The sequence below is a fragment of the Hylobates moloch genome, unplaced genomic scaffold (assembly GCF_009828535.3).
Source record: "Hylobates moloch isolate HMO894 unplaced genomic scaffold, HMol_V3 SCAFFOLD_4, whole genome shotgun sequence".
NCBI classification, from domain to species: Eukaryota; Metazoa; Chordata; class Mammalia; order Primates; family Hylobatidae; genus Hylobates; species Hylobates moloch.
In genome coordinates this window covers 85,640,732-85,659,420 of record NW_026652279.1, presented here as the reverse complement: position 1 = coordinate 85,659,420, position 18,689 = coordinate 85,640,732, and the positions used below count along the sequence as shown (strand labels likewise).

The following is an 18,689-nucleotide window of genomic DNA, read 5'->3' as shown; positions in this document are numbered from 1 at the left end:
TCAGAGGTCCAGAATATAGTAGGTCTTCAAACAAAGGTCAGCTAATTATGTGTCAGAGATTCTTGTACTTAGTTAAAAATGATGATCTCTAAGTTTCTCTACAACACTAATGTTCTTATACTGGCTTCCACACCTATTGCTGCATGATCATTTATGAATAAATATGAAATATTTAATATAAGTTAGTACCTATTTCTAAATCTTAAACTACACATTTGAATGTGAGAAACTTTTTAACAACTCAAACCTAATATATAAACGTGTGTTGTATATACTCATAGACTATGCTCTCTTTAAAAATATTATCTTGTAAAGCAGTCTAGACTTTTTTATTACAAACACAAATACAAATACATACACTCATTTTATAATAATAAGATGTGTCCAATTTGAAACATAATTTAGTGATCACCTGAAGTCCTGGAAGCCTCCTTATGTTTATATGATATGCCAACTTTTCCTTGAGTAACCAACTAAATATATTTCAGTATTTCCTAATGGTTTTTTTATGGTTGACTATTATATCAGTAATCTTCTCTTTGAATTGATCATTGATTATTGATTTCTTACATTCAGTTTTTCCTGTAATACTTTTAGTAAGATCTTCATAAAAATAAGAAATGAAAATGAAATAAATGGTACTTTAAATACTTCACATATATATTTTCATTAATTATGTATGTTTTATATACATTGAAAAAAATTCTCATCTCTATTTTCATCCTACAGAGTGTTTTTTTCACTTCACTCCTTATACTTACTGACTTCAACTTATAGCACAGAATTTCTAAACATGCCAGTTGTAATGAACATTCACTTTGAAAATTTTAAGAAACACACCTATGTATTTTAGTGACAGATAATGATAAATAGATATTAAAGATATCAGAAATATAAAATCAATTCTGGAATTCTTGAAGACTTAAGATATCAATTTACTCTACCATTTTCCCTTGTAATTTTTTTATATATTCAAAACTTTTATGATGGATTGAATCTCTAAGGACATTAAATTGGTTTATTTAATTGTATACAAAGAAGAGGGAATGAAAAATGTACATTGAGTTGACATAGATAGGAGAAACTGATGGGGAGCATTATGTTTTGGATTTGAGATTTCTTCGACTAGTCCATCTAACTACCATAAAGCGATTGTGAAGAGAACACAGGGATTTTATCGTCATCCTTCTGGAACTTATTTGTCTTCAAAGTGTTTAGTTTCAAAGGGTCCTTAACATGAGATCCACTTCCCTGAAAAAGTCCTTCATCTTGAGGAAATTTTATGCGTCCATGTTGAAGAGTTAAAAAATTGTGACAAAACTATCTAAAGACTTGGCAGCTCTCTGCAGGCATTCAAACCCAAAGTTAAGTATTTTCCCTATGAAAATAAAAGGTTGTTCATTTATTTTTTCAGCAGAAAAGTGAGTATATGTCTATGTGTGTGTTTTCTCAAATGGCAAAAAATTCTGGACTAATTTGTAAGATAAGACTTTAAAATATACCTTTTTCCTGTCATTGCCAAGAGCTTGTTGTTGATGAAATGACAGTAAATTATTCTTATCCCTTTGCATGTGTTTTCATGTATCTGTGTGCCTTGTTTTAAGCAAATTCTCTAAGTTTATGTATTGTCAGAGAGAACTGTTAGAGTGCTAGGATAGGAACTAAAGTTGTCTTCCATGTCCACCTCTATCCCATTTTTTAACTTTCAAGGTGGCTTATATCTCAGCATCCACAACAATCAAATACCGTTTCTTCTCTATGCTATGTACTTTTCTTATCACAAAGTTTTGTTTATCTCTCCTTTCAATGTTTTATCTAATTATTTTTTGAAGCTCTTAGAATCAGTTACATAGTAATATGCACTTAAGAAGTATTTTTTGAAATTAGCCAGGTGTAGTGTTGCACGCCTGTAGTCCCAGCCACTCAGGAGGGTGAGGCAGGAGAATCGCTTGAACTCGGGATATGGAGGTTGCAGTGAGCCGAGATCGAGCCACTGCACTCCAGCCTGGGTGACAAAGCGAGACTGTCTCAAAAAAAAAAAAAAAGTATTTTTTGAAATTATAAAAAGAAATGCTCATCAGTGTAAAAGAATATAATCATTGCCTACCCAAGTTTGTTACAAAAATTCAGAACCATGTGTATCTCATTTACTTCACATACACTTGTAAATAAAGTACTACAAATATAAATAATTCCATTTCAGAGGCAATGTTTCATGATTAATAAAAGTAACATTAACTGATGAGAAGAAGATATAGGATTTATCCCATTTCCTATTTTCAGAGTTTTAAAACTATTTCGTTTACATGCTTTAAGATTTGTTACATTGTTACATTGCCAGCATAAATTCTATTACTCCTGTGGAAAAGGGCAATAGAAATAGAAATTTTTAGACCTGACTCCTATGGAAAGGGGCAATAAGAAGCATAAATTCTTGTCATAGGTATTGCACTTTTCCATAGGAGTCAGGCCTAAAAATTCATCGGTAGCTTAGGATAACCAATGGAGAAGATGCCCTTTGTTACATTTTTCCTATAGGATACATTTTTCTTCTCATTCCGTTTTTTTCTTTATACTTAAGCATTTTTGTTTGCCACCCAATACTGTGTACTGTTGTCTATCTAGGATGTAAAGGGATTGGACTTCTCAACTAAATATGGTAAAAAAAAATTATCTTTGCCACTTTTACAACTGTCATTCACAAATTATTAAACATGCTTTAAAAACCACATGCAATCCTAACATTTTCTGAGGAGGAAAATATACTTTATCTTGTGAAGAATATTTTATAGTCCCTTTTCTGTCTCTCATTTAGTAGGTGAAAAAAATAAACTTCTGTTTTCTTCATTGACCACAACGAGAGTCCACAATATGGGTTTTTTTTTTTTTTAATTTTACTTTAAGTTCTGGGATACATGTGCAGAACATGCAGGTTTGTTACATAGGTATACATGTGCCATCGTGGTTTGCTGCACCTGTCAATCCGTCTTCTAGGTTTTAAACTCCGCATGCATTAGGTATTTGTCCTAATGCTCCCCCTCCTCTTTCCCCAACCCCCCAACAGGCCCCAGTGTGTGATGTTCCCCTACCTGTGTCCATGTGTTCTCATTGTTCAACTCCCACTTATGAGTGAGAACACATGGTGTTTCATTTTCTGTATCTGCGTTAGTTTGCTGAGGATAATAGTCTCCAGCTTCATTCATGTCACTGCAAAGGACGTGAACTCATTCTTTTTTATGGCTGCATAGTATTCCAGGGTGTATATGTGCCACATTTTCTTTATCCAGTCTATCATTGATGGGCATTTGGGTTGGTTCCACATCTTTGCTATTGTAAATAGTGCTGCAATAAACATACATGTTCATGTGTTTTTATAGTGGAATGATTTATAATCCTTTGGGTATATACCCAGTAATGGGATTGCTGGGTCAAATGGTATTTCTGGTTCTAGATCCTTGAGGAATCGCCACACTGTCTTCCACAGTGGTTGAACTAATTTACACTCCCACCAACAGTGTAACAGCGTTCCTATTGCTCTGCATCTTCACCAGCATCTGTTGTTTCCAGACTTTTTAATGATCGCCATTCTAACTGGCATGAGATGGTATCTCATGAGAGCCCACCGTATGTTTTATGCTAAATCCCAGAAAATAGCTGATACAAACTTATGTTTAAAATTTCTAGTTTTAGTGCTGTCTGTATGGCTAAAGTCGTTAAATCTCCAACTCTTCTACTTGAAGCAGCACCTCATGGGCTGCAGTAGGGAGGAGTTGGAAGGGTGGCCCAAACTGTAACGCTTGCCAGCCACCAGAATCACAAATGTTCTATGCTCTTAGGCTTTCAAATTCTCATTTTACTTTATTGTTCTTACATTCCTTAACATTTTGAATTAGATTACTTTAGATAGTTTTTTAATTTTTTGTTTTCCTCTCAGGCTTCAGGGGGACTGGACATGTAGTATATATCCTGGGCATAGTTACTGCCTGCGTCTTATGTATCCCATACCCCAAATTGAATAAACAAAAACTTTAAACTCTCTTCCCTCAGAAAAGACGATTGGTAACATTTTTGTGACCTTATACATTGTTAATAGCGGTTCATAATTTTTCATTAGTTAACAGACATTGACTTGGTCAATTGAAATTATGCAAATTGTTGCAAATAGTTGAAGAATTTAGAAAACCTTCAAAAACTGAATTGTACTCTCTTAATATTAGGTAGAACCACTTTGGCTATTGCTTAGGTCAAGGCCTGCATAAACTGCTCTTGTGCCCCAGCCATATCATGTTAATGGAGCATGTGTGACAGAAAAGAAAACATTCATGTCTGGCAAACAAACTAATAATAGAACCTAGGGAAAAAATGCACCAGGAAATATAAAATTTAAACATTTTTATACATAAGGATTTTTTCTGTGTTTGCCGTTCAATGTTGGCTAAACTTCTAGAATTAAAGTCTTGTTTCCTTAATGTTGTAGTGTAGTCATTATGACAACTGCACCATCTATTTCTTCTGGCCCTAGTGTCATCACAGATTAATAAAACCTGGCTTTTCCTTTAAAAATACAGTACTTAAAATCTAATTATATAATGTGCACATAAAACACATAAAGAGTAAACTGAACTCATAGAGTCATATGAAGAAGACTATTCAGCCAGCTGGTGTTGAACTCCCGTATTGAAAAATTGGTATTTCAATTTAAAGTTACTTTAAATTCCTATATCAAATAAAAATATTTGATGTCTACCTATGTCAGGACAGATGAATAGGACAGATAGCAGGATAGACAGAAGACTTAAATTTCCTGCAGGGCACAGAGGAGAACAAAAAATATCTTCTTTAGATGAAAAAAATCCTTTCTCATTTTCATAATTAGCAAGACTTTTTCATGTCTTCATGGCAAATGAGAACCCAGTTAGATTCTTTTTCTATAGGATTAAAGAAACACTATGTTCAATTAGTATTGTTCATCTGTAGTAGTATCATTTTAAGAGGTCTCATTACCAGTCACCTGGTTTCATATCTCTGGCAATAACAAGAGGTGGATTGTATGTTAATCACTATTGACCCAGTAGATCACTAGTTAATAATATTTATTATTATGTTACTCAGACTGTAGCAGGTGTTGATTTAAAATTATATTAGAATTTAAAACCACATATATCTTAAATTCAAAAAGACCAAGACAAGACCAAGGAGTTTACAGTGTTCTGGGAAAGGAGTACAGTAAAGTTTACAGTCATGTTACTAAAGTCTGGGTGCCTTCATGAATAATAACTGGACTATTTTATACATAAACAAGTAAAGGAAAACTTCACACTTTTTACTCTTTTTCTGAAGAATTAACTGTTCTTATCCCTTTTCAAGACACTCCATTATTTTATGCATTCATCAGGATTTCTGTCACCTTTCATCTCTTGTAATCTTTCTGTCTCTCCTTCACCCTTTCATTATGGTCCACAATTATATTTAAGTCTCTTCATCATAAAAACTTCACAAACACTTTCAAACCTGTCTTTCTCTGAGCATCCTGTCCATTGTTTCTTGGCTTTAATCACAAAACTTTTTGTGATTGTTTACTCTAGTTACCACTTTCTCTTTCTTGCTTACCAGCCCAGTACAATCAGACTTTCCTCCCAGCATGTAGGGCCTCTCTTTTGTCCTCATCATACCTGACTTTTCTGAAATATGAAAATGACAATGTAATGGCATGCAAACAAATGGAATAGTGATAGTTTTCTAGTGATTATATTTTAAAAATATGGAAAATCTTGCAAAATTAAATGAGAATGTGACACAGTCCCACCATCAAAATGAGAAAGTGACACAGTCCTACTGTCATAGAATGTTTAATATTCTCTTTGACAAGAAGACTTCTGCCACCCTCTCTGCCTCTCTAATAGTGACTCTTCTTTTGGTAGAAAACTAAAAAAAGAGCAACTCAGGCCTTCTGAGAAAGGAGTTGAACACAAATACAGGTCAACAGTATTATATTGTCGTTGAACAAATTCAGGAATTACATTGCCTTGACAAAAGCAATTCTGTGTGTGTGTGTGTGTGTGTGTGTGGTGTGTGTGTGTGTTTATCTGTGTGTGTGTGATGGAGTCTTGGGCTGTCACCCAGGCTGGAGTGCATTGGAGCAATCTTCGCGCACTGCAACCTCCGCCTCCTGATTCAAGCAATTCTCTTGCCTCAGCCTCCCGAGTACCTGGGATTATAGATGTGCACCACCACACCCAGCTACTTTTTGTATGACAAAAGCAATTCTTGAAGGGAGAACATATAATTGCAGTGATGCATTTTTATTCAGAATGTTTTCTTAAGTCTTCTGTGTTCAGAATCTCTCTCTGTAGGCTGATAAAGTTACTGTTTCCTTTTTGACAGTCTGTTACCCTGCTTTCAGTACAAGTCTCTCCTAATTCATCACAGAAACTCTTTATGGTTCTGTAAAACTAACACTGTTCTTAAAAAAAATTGTTTTTAAAAAAATTTTAAATTTACTGTGTGTAGTTTAAAGGCACGTAACCAACAAATAACAGACCCCTACTCCATCACTGAGATCCACTGGTCTAAATCAACCATTTCAACTCTTTTATCTGTTTATTAGTAAACCATATTTTCGAAATAACACTGTTATACCAATGTTCTTGGTTTTTCAATTTTAAATCTTTTTTTAATTTATTGTATATAGCATGTAACTCTTACAATGCGGCCACTACCACCTACTAAAAAATATGGGGGAAAGTTTCCACTTTTCTCAGCATTTCCCCACTATAGCCATATCACAGTTTTAAGTGTGTCAGTATTTCTTGTATCATCTGTAGCTAAACTATCCACCATTTCCTTCCTGAGATAACTATTTTATTTTAGAGTGAATTGCCTCTTTCCTCTTTATTTGTTGGCTAAGTTTTCTGGATGCGTATTACTAAATTTCCCCCAAACTTTCCAGCAGAACTAAAAACCTGCTGTAACTCTAGTGCATGTTAAGTATTCTGTCAGCCTCTGCTTAATCCTGTTTTGGTACCTCCATTACCAATTATTTGGAGAATTTTCATCGCCTCTGTCTTGTTTCAGTCTGCCGTTTCTTAGATATGGGTCTATCTCTTTTTAAAGTTATTTTCTTATAGTATGTTTAGGGTTTGTCACAAGTTCTTTCCATCCTATTGAGCGCTTTTGGTGCGTTTGCATTCCCCTCCTCCAGTGAGATTGGGCTTCATCATAGGACTTTCTCTGGCCAGTGAATGTGGGCAAAGGGACATGTGTTACTTCTGGCTAGAAGCTACAAGAGCCAGGGCATGCTTAGACCCATTCTCTTTCCCTCCGTCTTGGCTGCCAACAGTGTTGCAGACAATGGCAACATAGTATGACTCCCAGGATGATGCCAATGATGATGTAGAGCAGAACATAGACAGTGGACACAGAATTTGAGCAAGAAGTAAACTTTCATGTTTTAAGCCCCGGAGATTCGGGGACTAGCACAACATAAACTTGTTTCTCCTGTTTGATATATTTTCTCATTTTGGCAGAGCACACCATCGGTGGGTTCTTGAACAAGAGTCAGTGATAAATTTTTATGCATGTGTGAAAATGTGATTATTCTATCTTCATATGTTACTGATAGTTTAGCTGCATAGTTCTGAGTATTCTAGTCTTCATAATTTTGAAACTGGCTGATGTTAAACTCTCATATTGAAAAATTGGTATTTCAACTTAAAGTTACTTTAAATTCGTGTATCAAATGAAAGTATTTGATGTCTACATACGTCAGGACAGGTGAGCAGGACAGACAGAAAGCAGGATAGACAGAAGATTTACTTTCTTCCATCTTCCAGTTTTGCTGTGGAGAAGTCTAGTCTCATTCAGATTCCTGATTCTTTACATAAACTTTTATTTTTTCCTGCAAGCCTCTTCCTTAACCCTGGTGTTCTAAAATTTAATGATGCTATACTTGCTAGGGTATATTATGTATTATATTATTCATCATATAATTATGTAGTTATATCGTCATATAATTAAATCCTAGAAAATATTTGAAATGCCTTTGATAATTTCTTGATACAATGTTTCTCATTCACTGTTTCCAAAATTCCTACTTACTAGATAGTGACCTTTCAAAGGAAGATCCTCTAATTTCTTTGTCTCCTTTGTTTTCTATCTCTGTCTTTTTGGTTGTACCTCATTATCTCTTTGTTCTATTTTCTGGGAGATATTTTCAACTCTTTTTAAATGTATACAATATCTTCATATGTCCCAGTTTTATTACTACATTTTTTTGGTGTTGCTTCATTGTCTCTCATTATTTGGGTTTCATTCCCTTCCCTCCAACCCCCACCTCCATTATCCCTTTCTAATATTGTTCTGTGTCTTTAATATAAGGTTGCAAACAGGATCATAGGTAGTGACTTTGAAAGTAATATTTGTCATTAAAGGGTCCTTTATCTTTCTGTTTTCCTGAGGCAGTGTATGTACGTGGAGTGTTTTCTTTCAAATAATGCTATAATATTCTGCTTCTGTTCTTAAATTTTGATAGATCTTTTTCTGTCCCTTTCAATTGCCTCTTTTTGCAGTCTTAAAAATGTGAATCCTTTCCAGCCTAGGAATACCTTCTCAGCCTAGATATTTGATCCTCGTTTTGTTTATACTTCTTAGGAGACTTTGCCTAATGTTAATGCCTTACTCAATATTTCTATGTAAATAATTCCAAATTTCACATTCTTTTTTGATATACCATTGCCACTGTAAATCCAACAAATTCAGACAACAGTGTTTGTGATTTCCCCAAATGAATTCTTCAGTATTTTCATAATAATATTACCATTATCCTAGTCATCTACATTGAAAACTTAATAATTTTTTTATCTCAACTTCTCTACATCAGCTCTTAAATTCAGATTCTCATCTAATCTTGGCATCTCTTCTTTGTAACACCTCTTATTTTTTATTCCCTTTTTGAAATACTCATTTAGACTTCTAATATTTCTCTTGTGGAAAGGCATGTAACAACAATCTCCTACAATTTCCTCTTGCTCAAAACTGACAAATTACTGTTCTAAAACACTGATTTACTGAATGAAGTCCTGTGATCATATACTTTCATTGGCTTTCTCAAACTTTAAACTGTAATGTCCTTAGCTTAGCTCAGACTTACTTCTACTGTTCCTCCATCAAAGGTTGTAAATTAGTACATCTCATGGGCTGTATGCAGATTCCATATAATTTTAGATTGATTGAAAGATAATTTTCTCTTGATTTTTTTAGACAAGGCATAATTTGGGATGCACATGTAATACCTAGATATGTACTCTGTGAAATATCTTACCGAAAAACCTTATTTATATTAGAAGTTTATGGTGACTAAAGAGTCTTAGTGTACAAACACTATCACAGAAAATCATGTGTAAGAAGTTGTAAGAATCTAGTCTTCATAGTGGCATGGGTCTACTTATGTAAAAATCAGTTTTCTCTTTGAGTTAATATCCCAGTGAATATGAAGTATTTCTGAGAAATGTACATATTTTGTAGGATCCTGATTTCCAATAAATACAGAATATAGAATGAGAATAATAAAGAGGCTTTAAATTTTGTAAAAATTTGGGAAAAGAAATTTCCTGTAATTGTTTTATACAGAAATGGTTTGAAAGTTTCAGTAAGTTCTGTACAATGGAATAGCAATCTTATCATATGGATAAATTTTAGTTAAAGGTTATGATAGCTAGAACCGAGTGGCTTTGTACTATCCCCAAGTTACCATATCTCTTTTCACTAGTTGTTGATTTTCTCTCCTTGGGTGATTCAGGATTTGTTTTTCTATAATTCAGCACACATTTACTTAGAGCAAAGAATATTTATATATACACAAGTACCTACTTTTGGGGACCATATTTATTTTCAGAATCAGTGCAAAGCCTTTAAAGGGAAAGGGATCAGGAGTAGAGTGAAGGGTTGATGGAGAGACTGTGTTTTTTGTGAAGCTGAACCCATGGCCAGGGCAGCTGATCACCTCTGTACAACCAACACCTTATTAGAAAAATCATGGGGGGAAAAAATCTATAGAGGAGGGCCATGACTGGTCAATAAAGATTTTTCTATTAAAATGCATTAGGGAACTTTGAGGAGTATTTAGTTTTAGAACCATTGGAAGGGATATAATTTCCAATCCAAAACACTGCTATTTACCAGAGATATATATATATATGCACACACACACACACACACACACACACACACACACACACACATATTTAAAACCCCTATATATATATTTAACCCCAAATATATATATATTTAAAACCCCAGAATATGTATGTATTTAAAACCCCAAAAATAGAAATCACTAGCATAAACCAAAAACAGTATACAAATTATATTCTAAATGTGCTTTAGGAAGAGCATAAAATAAGCATATGCTTTTCTAATCCAAAATACTTCATTATATTCACTTATGTTCATAATGATGACCCTTACCTTGAGAACTGCCAAATTCACAAATATAATCTAAATTAGCAAAGAGAGATTACCTAGTTATCTATTACATATTTAGCCATAGGTTTACTATATTTTTTTTACAATTTTCAAAAAAGTTAATTTGTAACTTTTTTCTAATTAACATTAAATGATTAGCATTAAGTAATTTGGAATGTACATATAACTAGAACGTTGCACTTCCAAGTCAATTTAAATACGTTTATGTTTCTGATAGTTTATATTTCTAGTATTCATTTTATTATCTTAATGTAAAATTTCTATATGAGGAGCTAAAGTTTTCTATCCCAAATATTTCTAGTCCTTGTATAGTCACATTAGGCCTCTTTTGGTCATTTGCTGTTTTTTAGAAAGAAGCTTTGTGCTGAGAGCCCCCTATACCTGCAGTCTCACTTTCCATCTCAGTTTGCATCTAGCCTGAAATTTTCTGGTGAATCCAAAGCACCTTCTAAACTAAGTGATAAAACTAAAATTTGATTTTTTACAAAATAATATTTGTTACAAAATCTTGTAAAGACATTTGGAAATAATATAATGTGGAAGTTATTAACAACATCAACATGATCCTTAAACCAGATGTTACTTTCATTATATGTTCACTTTTCTCACGTTTGTTTTGGTTTCTCCTTTTAGGAATGGCAAAACTCTATTCAGAAGAATGCAGGACTTGCATTTATTGAGCTCATCAATGAAGGAAGGTAATTAATTTTACAATTTTGGACAACTAGTCAGTGTACATTTTATTCCACTAGGCAATTGCTCTTTCCTACCATCTGTTCCAAAAATGTAGAAGAAAATATATTTTAGTTACATAATTTATCACACAGGTACTTAATTAATCTTTAACAAAGTTTAAAATGCTAAACATTTATTTTTGAAGAAAAAGCCGTGCATGAAATAAAGGGACAAACTTTATAAGGTTTGGTAAGATCTGAAGTACATTTTACTGAGAAGTAAAGTTGTTTTACACAGATCAAGTGAACCCAATCTGCAATCCCATCTGCCACTCCATCTGTTTTCAGCTTCTCCTCAGTCCATGTGAAACAGTTTTATCTGAACATATCATGCATTCAATGTCCAGCGAAAATGTGAGGGATATTAAATATAGCAAATATATCTGTCTCGGTTAGAAATTTATATATTCTATTATTAAAACAATAAGTAAAATTACATTTGAACCCATTATTATATTTACCATTTTGTGGTAGATAGTTGTTAATTATTATTTTTGCAGTGCTTTATTGGCAGTGGACACATTAAAACAGATGTAGCTGTCACCATGTGACATATATAACTTCTATCAGCCCAAGACCTGCAGACTTTACAACTTGAATTTCTTGTATGATATAGTGCATTCTTTGGAATATGGTGATTATTTGGCATGACCTATTTATTTCATATTTGAAACCAGCTTTTGTTAGATTAATGAGGAAATAATGCTTACTGTATATAAAATTTATCTTTTCAAGTAGGGGAGTCATGAAAGAATAGTCCGTGAAAATTAATTTCTATACGGTGTAGATACCCAACTTTTAAAAGTTAAATATCACTTAGTATTATTCATTTTTTCCATCACTGTATTGTATTTTGAGAAATATCTTCTGTTTTTATAACGATTTATCTTATTTTATATTTCTCATTTTGATATTTTGTGACCTCATCATGTTAGCCAGTAGTACAGATCTAAAATTTAAAATAAGCTTTACATTCACTGCCACACCAAAGATGCAGGAAAATATCAGTTTTCTTTTATAACACAAATAGTATTTTACATAACAGCACTCACTATGTCTTACAGAGTTTCATTGTGATAGGAGTTGCTAATAATAATTATCCGTTTTTAGGTGAGGGATAAACAGAAAAAAACTATTTGCTAAGGCTAATCATTGTCATTTCAGTTTTAGAAATAACTCTTAATGACATATCCACAATTATTTTGTTTCAACTGTGAAGTAAAAATATATATATATAATTATTATTATCAATAACTCTCCTAAGAGTTATCAGAATTGAACCTCTAAACACTTAAGATTATAGTAATAGGCTTAGAAAAGGAAGGGGGTGGAAAATTTGCTAATATCAGAGATTTTAAGCTTCTGATGATGCTTTTATCAGTCAGTGGTAGAATTTGGGGTTTGCTTTATATTAGGAAAGGTTAGAAATAAAGAAAGTAGTCACAATTTAAAAAAAAATTTCAATCTAGGCTGGGTGCAGTGGCTCACGCCTGTAATCCCAGCACTTTGGGAGGCCAAGTTGGGTGAATCACCTGAGGTCAGGAGTTTGAGACCAGTCTGGCCAACATGGTGAAACCCCGTCTCTACTAAAAATACAAAAATTAGCTGGGTGTGGTGGCAGGTGCCTGTAATCCCAGCCACTCAGGAGGCTGAGGCAGGAGAATCGCTTGAGCCTGGGAGGTGAGGGTTGCAGTGAGCCGAGATCGTGCCATTGCACTTCAGCCTGGGCGATGAGAGTGAGACTTTGTCCCCCTGCCAAAAAAAAAATTCAACCTATAATAATCTCTGAAATTCTGTCCATGATGTTCTCTGTGCTCTCCTAAATTTCTGTTTCTACTCTTCATAGGACTCGTTCTTCCAAATAAAAATGATTTTGGAAGAAGGATTCAAATATGAATAGCTGTAAATATGTAAGCACAAATCATGTATGCATGAGTGCAGCAGATGTCTGTTCAGCACCCACTACATGTCAAATACTATTATAAGAGTTAGGAATAGAGTTAGGAATAAGATATAAATGGTTCCAGTTTCTTGGGGAAAGGCAAACATTAGATGAACACATACAATAATACAAGGATACTGTGATAAAAGTGGTATAGGTAATGATGCAGTCGTACCACAGAATACTTTACCTAGTCTGGAGGGATGCATTCCACTGAGTGGTGGGATTATCAAGGTTTTCAAAAGAGTACTTACCCAAACAAATGCCATTTGAGAGATCATTAGGAGATAGCCAAGTGAGGAAAAAAAGTAGAAATACAATTATTGGCAGAGGGAATTGTATAGTGCAGAGGACTAGGGGCAAGACAATAGTGAGACATGTTGTGGAGAGCTGTTTTCAGTCAGCCAGCAGCTATTTAAATGCATGTTGTATGCCAGCCACATGGAGGCACAGGTCATTGGCAAAGGTCATGCCACGAAGCTGTGCAAAGGATACTGGAGAATAACTGAAAATGTGTAGGTGTAGCCTGCAATGTAGAGGGTTCCACAGGCTCAAGAGTTGAAGCAATACCAGTCTGAGGTTCAGTAATCTTGTTGAAGAATATGGTGTCATGGACTAACAGTGGCTGTGAGGATGGAAGAAGTGAACAAGTCTGAAGTATCTTTTGGAAATTAAGTCACTATGGTTGCTAATATATTGGATGGAAGAAGGGAAAGAAGGAATCAAGGATATTTTGATGTCAGCTTTAGTAACTAATAGTTTACAGTGTAAGTATAATTCACTTGGCTAGGAGAGTACAGAAAGTGAGGTTTGAGTTGAGAGTTTTTCACTTTTGGGTTACACTGAACTTGTGGTACCAGTGAAATATCCAGGTGGAGATGTTCAATAGGCATGGGCATTTGAGTATTGAGCTCTCCAAAGAGAGAGCTGGCATGGAGATTTAGACTTATGAGTCTCCAGGTTGTTCGTGGTAAACTGTAGAAAGGATACAGATGTGATGCTCAGAGAGAGTGAATAGAGTGTGTGGAGAACCAGAGACCCTGCTTTTACTCCTGTTTCTGCTGGGAATCCTCTTCTCCCGCACCTTGACACGGTTGGTTGTTTCTTATCTTTGAGGAATCAGCTTAAATGCCACCCTCTCACAGAGGCTTCCTTGACTATCTTATACAGTTGTTACACTCCCATGACATAATCCTCTTTTAACACATAATAACATCATCTCAAATGATCTGCTCTGTTTGCTTGTTTACATCTATTTCTCCTGCTAAAATGTGTTTTCCTTAAGATCTTATGTCTTATTCATTGTCTTATTTGCTGCTATATCTCTATATTCTGGAATAGTGCCTAGCATGTAGTTAGCATGCTAATGAAATATTTATTTATTTGCCATGTTAAATGAGTATTTATTGAAAGCATAAAGAACAGAATGGTGAGTAGAATGTTTAAGGAAGAATGTATGGTCAAAAAGAGGATTTTTAAGTTAGTACTAAAGGGACCACTGGGTTCAGCCACAAGGAGGTCATGATGATCTCATCCAAACTTAATGCTGGTGAACACCTGTGTGCTAAAGAAGCTGGGTGTAGATCCAAATCCTACCCTATTAGAGCTTACAGTCTAGTGGGGGCAACGGCCTTAGATTAAGTAATTGCAAGTTTAATAAATATGTGAAGGACAACTAGAGGGTGCTATGGGAGCAGGCAACTGAGAGAGGTATTTTTTGAAAAAGTGATGATTTACCTAGAGTAGAGGAACAGAAGCCAGGTTGCTTTGAGTTGAAGAGCTAGCCCAAAATGAAATACAGACAGCAAGTACTTCTCTAAAGAAATTTGGCCAAGAAGGGGAAAGATAGAGTGGTTGCTGTAGGTGAATAAGGTTTAAATTTGGAGAGACGGGTTACTTTTTAGAAAGAAGAACCTATTTTTCAATTTTGATGGAAAAAAGCAATATGGTGGGAGGGAAAGAAGGCAATATTGACAGCATAAACTCTCTGAGAGGGTGCATTGAGACAGAAGGATTGGCCTTTAGTGGAAGAGCACTGAGAAAGGATGAAGACAATTAAATTGGTGGCAGAATTCAGAAGAGATTTCATATGATGCCTTCTATCTATGAAGTGGCAGGGAGGGTCATTTGCTGAGAATAAAAGAAATTGGGAGAGGGTATATAGTATCTTTAGGAAAGTAAAGAATACTGAATAGAGCGATTATAAAAGTATAGAGAAGAGAAAAAACTAAAGAAACCTCAGAGGCTTGCCAGGCAATTTGGAGGAGCCAATTGAGATTGCTGTCTTTGATAGTGTAATGTTTTCTTCAGCAGTTCACAGTTCAGAGAAGATAGGCATTTGCTTTAAGACATTGGCTTCTCTTACTTCAGTGAAAATAATCTTTTCACTGAGGACCAACCCCTTCCTACCCCTAATCTGGATTAGGTACCTTTCTCTGTTCTCCCAGTACCTCAATTTTTCCCTGATTTATATTTACCTATCTATAGTGTTTATTTATAGTGGATTTTTTATGGCTATTCCACAATGCATAGTATAATACATAGTATCCATATGTTAATTCTACTGAGTTCAAATATCAGTTCTCCCATTGATAAGCTGTTAGACTGCAGGCAAGTAATAATCTTCCTCTGACATTGTTTCTCATCTGTAGAATACTGTAGCACCTTTCTTGCTCAGTTTCCGTGAAAGTTCAAAATAATATATATGATATTTATTACAGGTGCTATAAGTCCTTAAAATGGAAGTTTTTACTTTTGTTATTGCATATAATATGTATTCAGAATTTTGCTTACTCCCACCTTTAGTTTGGATCATTTCTTTCAATTTAGACTTTTCTCTTTCACAAACGTGAACTGAGACTTCTGGTTCAAAAAGTCATATTTAGGTAGCTGGGATGCAGTTCCAGTAAAAAGCCCAAAATTACTCTGTTTGTCTTCCTACTGTATGTTGATGTCCATTATGTGTGAAGCACAAATTAGATATTTTATACATGCTTTTATCCCATTTGCATGCACATATAACAGTTTTACAACTTTTTCATATGGTTTAATATGAAATATTTAAAAATTCACTTTATTTGGGTTGTTAGAATATCAGTCTTTAATTTGTCCTTATGGGAATGAAGATAAAAATCTTTAAGTAGAAATTATTATAAATGTTTATCCTACTTAACAGCTACACTCATGAATACAATTCATCAATCATAGCTGGAGAAAGCAATTGTGCAGTTGTCTACAATTAACAGGACAAAAACAGTTGATGAATGTGCATCTGAATTAAAGTACTCCCTAGGACAGGGTGAAATTATACCCTGGATCATTTAAAGGAATCTAACAAAGGATCTTTAAAATTAAAACAAAGCAAGGTTAATGGGATGTAAAATTGCCTGTAATATCTTGGCAATAATGATTGGAATTTGAATTATTAAAATATGCATTGAAGAATAAGGCAAATAGGAAGTACTTATTTAAAATACAGAATTTGAGTGATCTTTTTAAATAAATTAATCATTTGCCTGAAATAAACCTTTGTCACTCTTTTGAAAGAATATAGAATTTAATTTTTAAATATTCATCAGAAAAGAACAGATCATATTTGTGTTTAGCACTGAATTTAAGCTAGAGCTCTCAAGATTCTGATTTTTTGTTTTGTCCTTTAGAATATGGGAAAATATACACCAGGCATTTCTTAGGTTTTTAAGAGGAGAAGCATATTGCATCCAAGTATATACTTTTTTAGTGATTATATGGCACCAATTTGAATGTATTCTTTAATTTAACAAATGCTAGTTAATATTTTAACCAACAAGCATTGGTTTGCTTGAGTTTATGTCTCTTATGTCTTTGATTTGGCAAAAACTGTATTTAAAAATAAAACAAACCAAAAAAAACTTCCAAAGCTATAAAATAAGAAACTATTTCCTAAAGTAGACATTCTGGTTTAATTTGGAGCCAGTAATCTCTGGAAGCTACTGGAAAACAGAAGTTTCTTTTCCATGTGTTTTCTTATAAAATCTGACCTATGCCAGGTTTTCTTTAACATTCTTTTTTAATTGTTATTATTTTCTAATATTATACTTTAAGTTATAGATACATGGGCAGAACATGCAGGTTTGTTACATAGGTATACACGTGCCATGGTGGTTTACTGCACCCATCAACCCGTCATCTACATTAGGTATTTCTCCTAATGCTATCCCTCCTCTAGTCCTCCACCCCCAAACAGGCCCCAGTGTGTGATGTTCCCCTCCCTGAGTCCATGTGTTCTCATTGTCAACTTCCACTTATGAGTGAGAACATGCGGTGTTTGGTTTTCTGTTCCTGTGTTAGTTTGCTGAGAATGATGGTTTCCAGCTTCATCCATGTCCCTGCAAAGGACATGAACTCATCCTTACTTAATGGCTGCATAGTATTCCATGGTGTATATATGCCACATTTTCTTTATTCAGTCTATCATTGATGGGCATTTAGGTTAGTTCCAAGTCTTTCCTATTGTCAACAGTGCTGCAGTAAACATACGTGTGCATGCGTGTTTATAGTAGAATGATTTATAATTCTTTGGGTATATACCCGGTAATGGGATTGCTGGGTCAAATGGTATTTCTGGTTCTAGATCCTTGAGGAATGGCCACACTGTCTTCCACAATGGTTGAACTAATTTACACTCCCACCAACAGTGTAATGGTGTTCCTATTTCTCCACATCCTCTCCAGGATCTGTTGTTTCCTGACTTAAATGATCGCCATTCTAAATGGTGTGAGATGGTATCTCATTGTGGTTTTGATTTGCATTTCTCTAATGACGAGTGATGATGAGTTTTTTTTCATATACTTGTTGGCCACATAAATGACATCTTTTGAGAAGTATCTGTTCATATCCTTTGCCCACTTTTTGATGGGGTTTTCTGTTTTTTTTCTTGTAAATTTGTTTAAGTTCCTTGTAGATTCTGGATATTAGCTCTTTGTCAGATGGATAGATTGCAAAGATTTTCTCCCATTCTGTAGGTTGCCTGTTCCCTGTGATGATAGTTTCTTTTGCTGTGCAGAAGCTCATTAGTTTCCTTAGATCCCATTTGTCAATTTTGGCTTTTGTTGCCATTGCTTTCAGTGTTTTAGTCGTGAAGTCTTTGCCCATGCCTATGTCCTGAAAGGCATTGCCTAGGTTTTCTTCTAGGGTTTTTGTGGTTTTACGTTTAAGTCTTTAATCCATCTTGAGTTAATTTTTGTATAAGGTGTAAGGAAGGGGTCCAGTTATAGCTTTCTGCCTCTGGGTAGCCAGTTTTCCCAGCACCATTTATTAAATACGGAATCCTTTCCCCATTGCTTGATTGTTGACAGGTTTGTCAAAGATCAGATGGTTGTAGATGTGTGGCATTATTTCTGAGGCCTCTGTTCTATTCCTTTGGTCTATATATCTGTTTTGGTACCAGTACTATGCTGTTTTGGTTACTGTAGCCTTGTAGTATAGTTTGAAGTCAGGTAGCATGATGCCTCCAGCGTTGTTCTTTTTTCTTAGGATTGTCTTGGCTATAC

General features: G+C 34.5%; 1 protein-coding gene across 4 annotated transcripts in view; it reads left to right on the top strand.

The window, feature by feature from the left end:
- Window positions 1-18,689, top strand: part of NBEA (neurobeachin) — a 736,578-nt gene that overhangs the window by 370,475 nt on the left and 347,414 nt on the right. For all 4 annotated transcript variants that reach the window (XM_058437671.1, XM_058437670.1, XM_032150485.2 and 1 more), the window contains one exon: window positions 11,116-11,180. In XM_058437671.1, coding sequence (XP_058293654.1) covers window positions 11,116-11,180 — 65 coding nt within the window. The remainder of the gene's footprint in view (window positions 1-11,115; window positions 11,181-18,689) is intronic.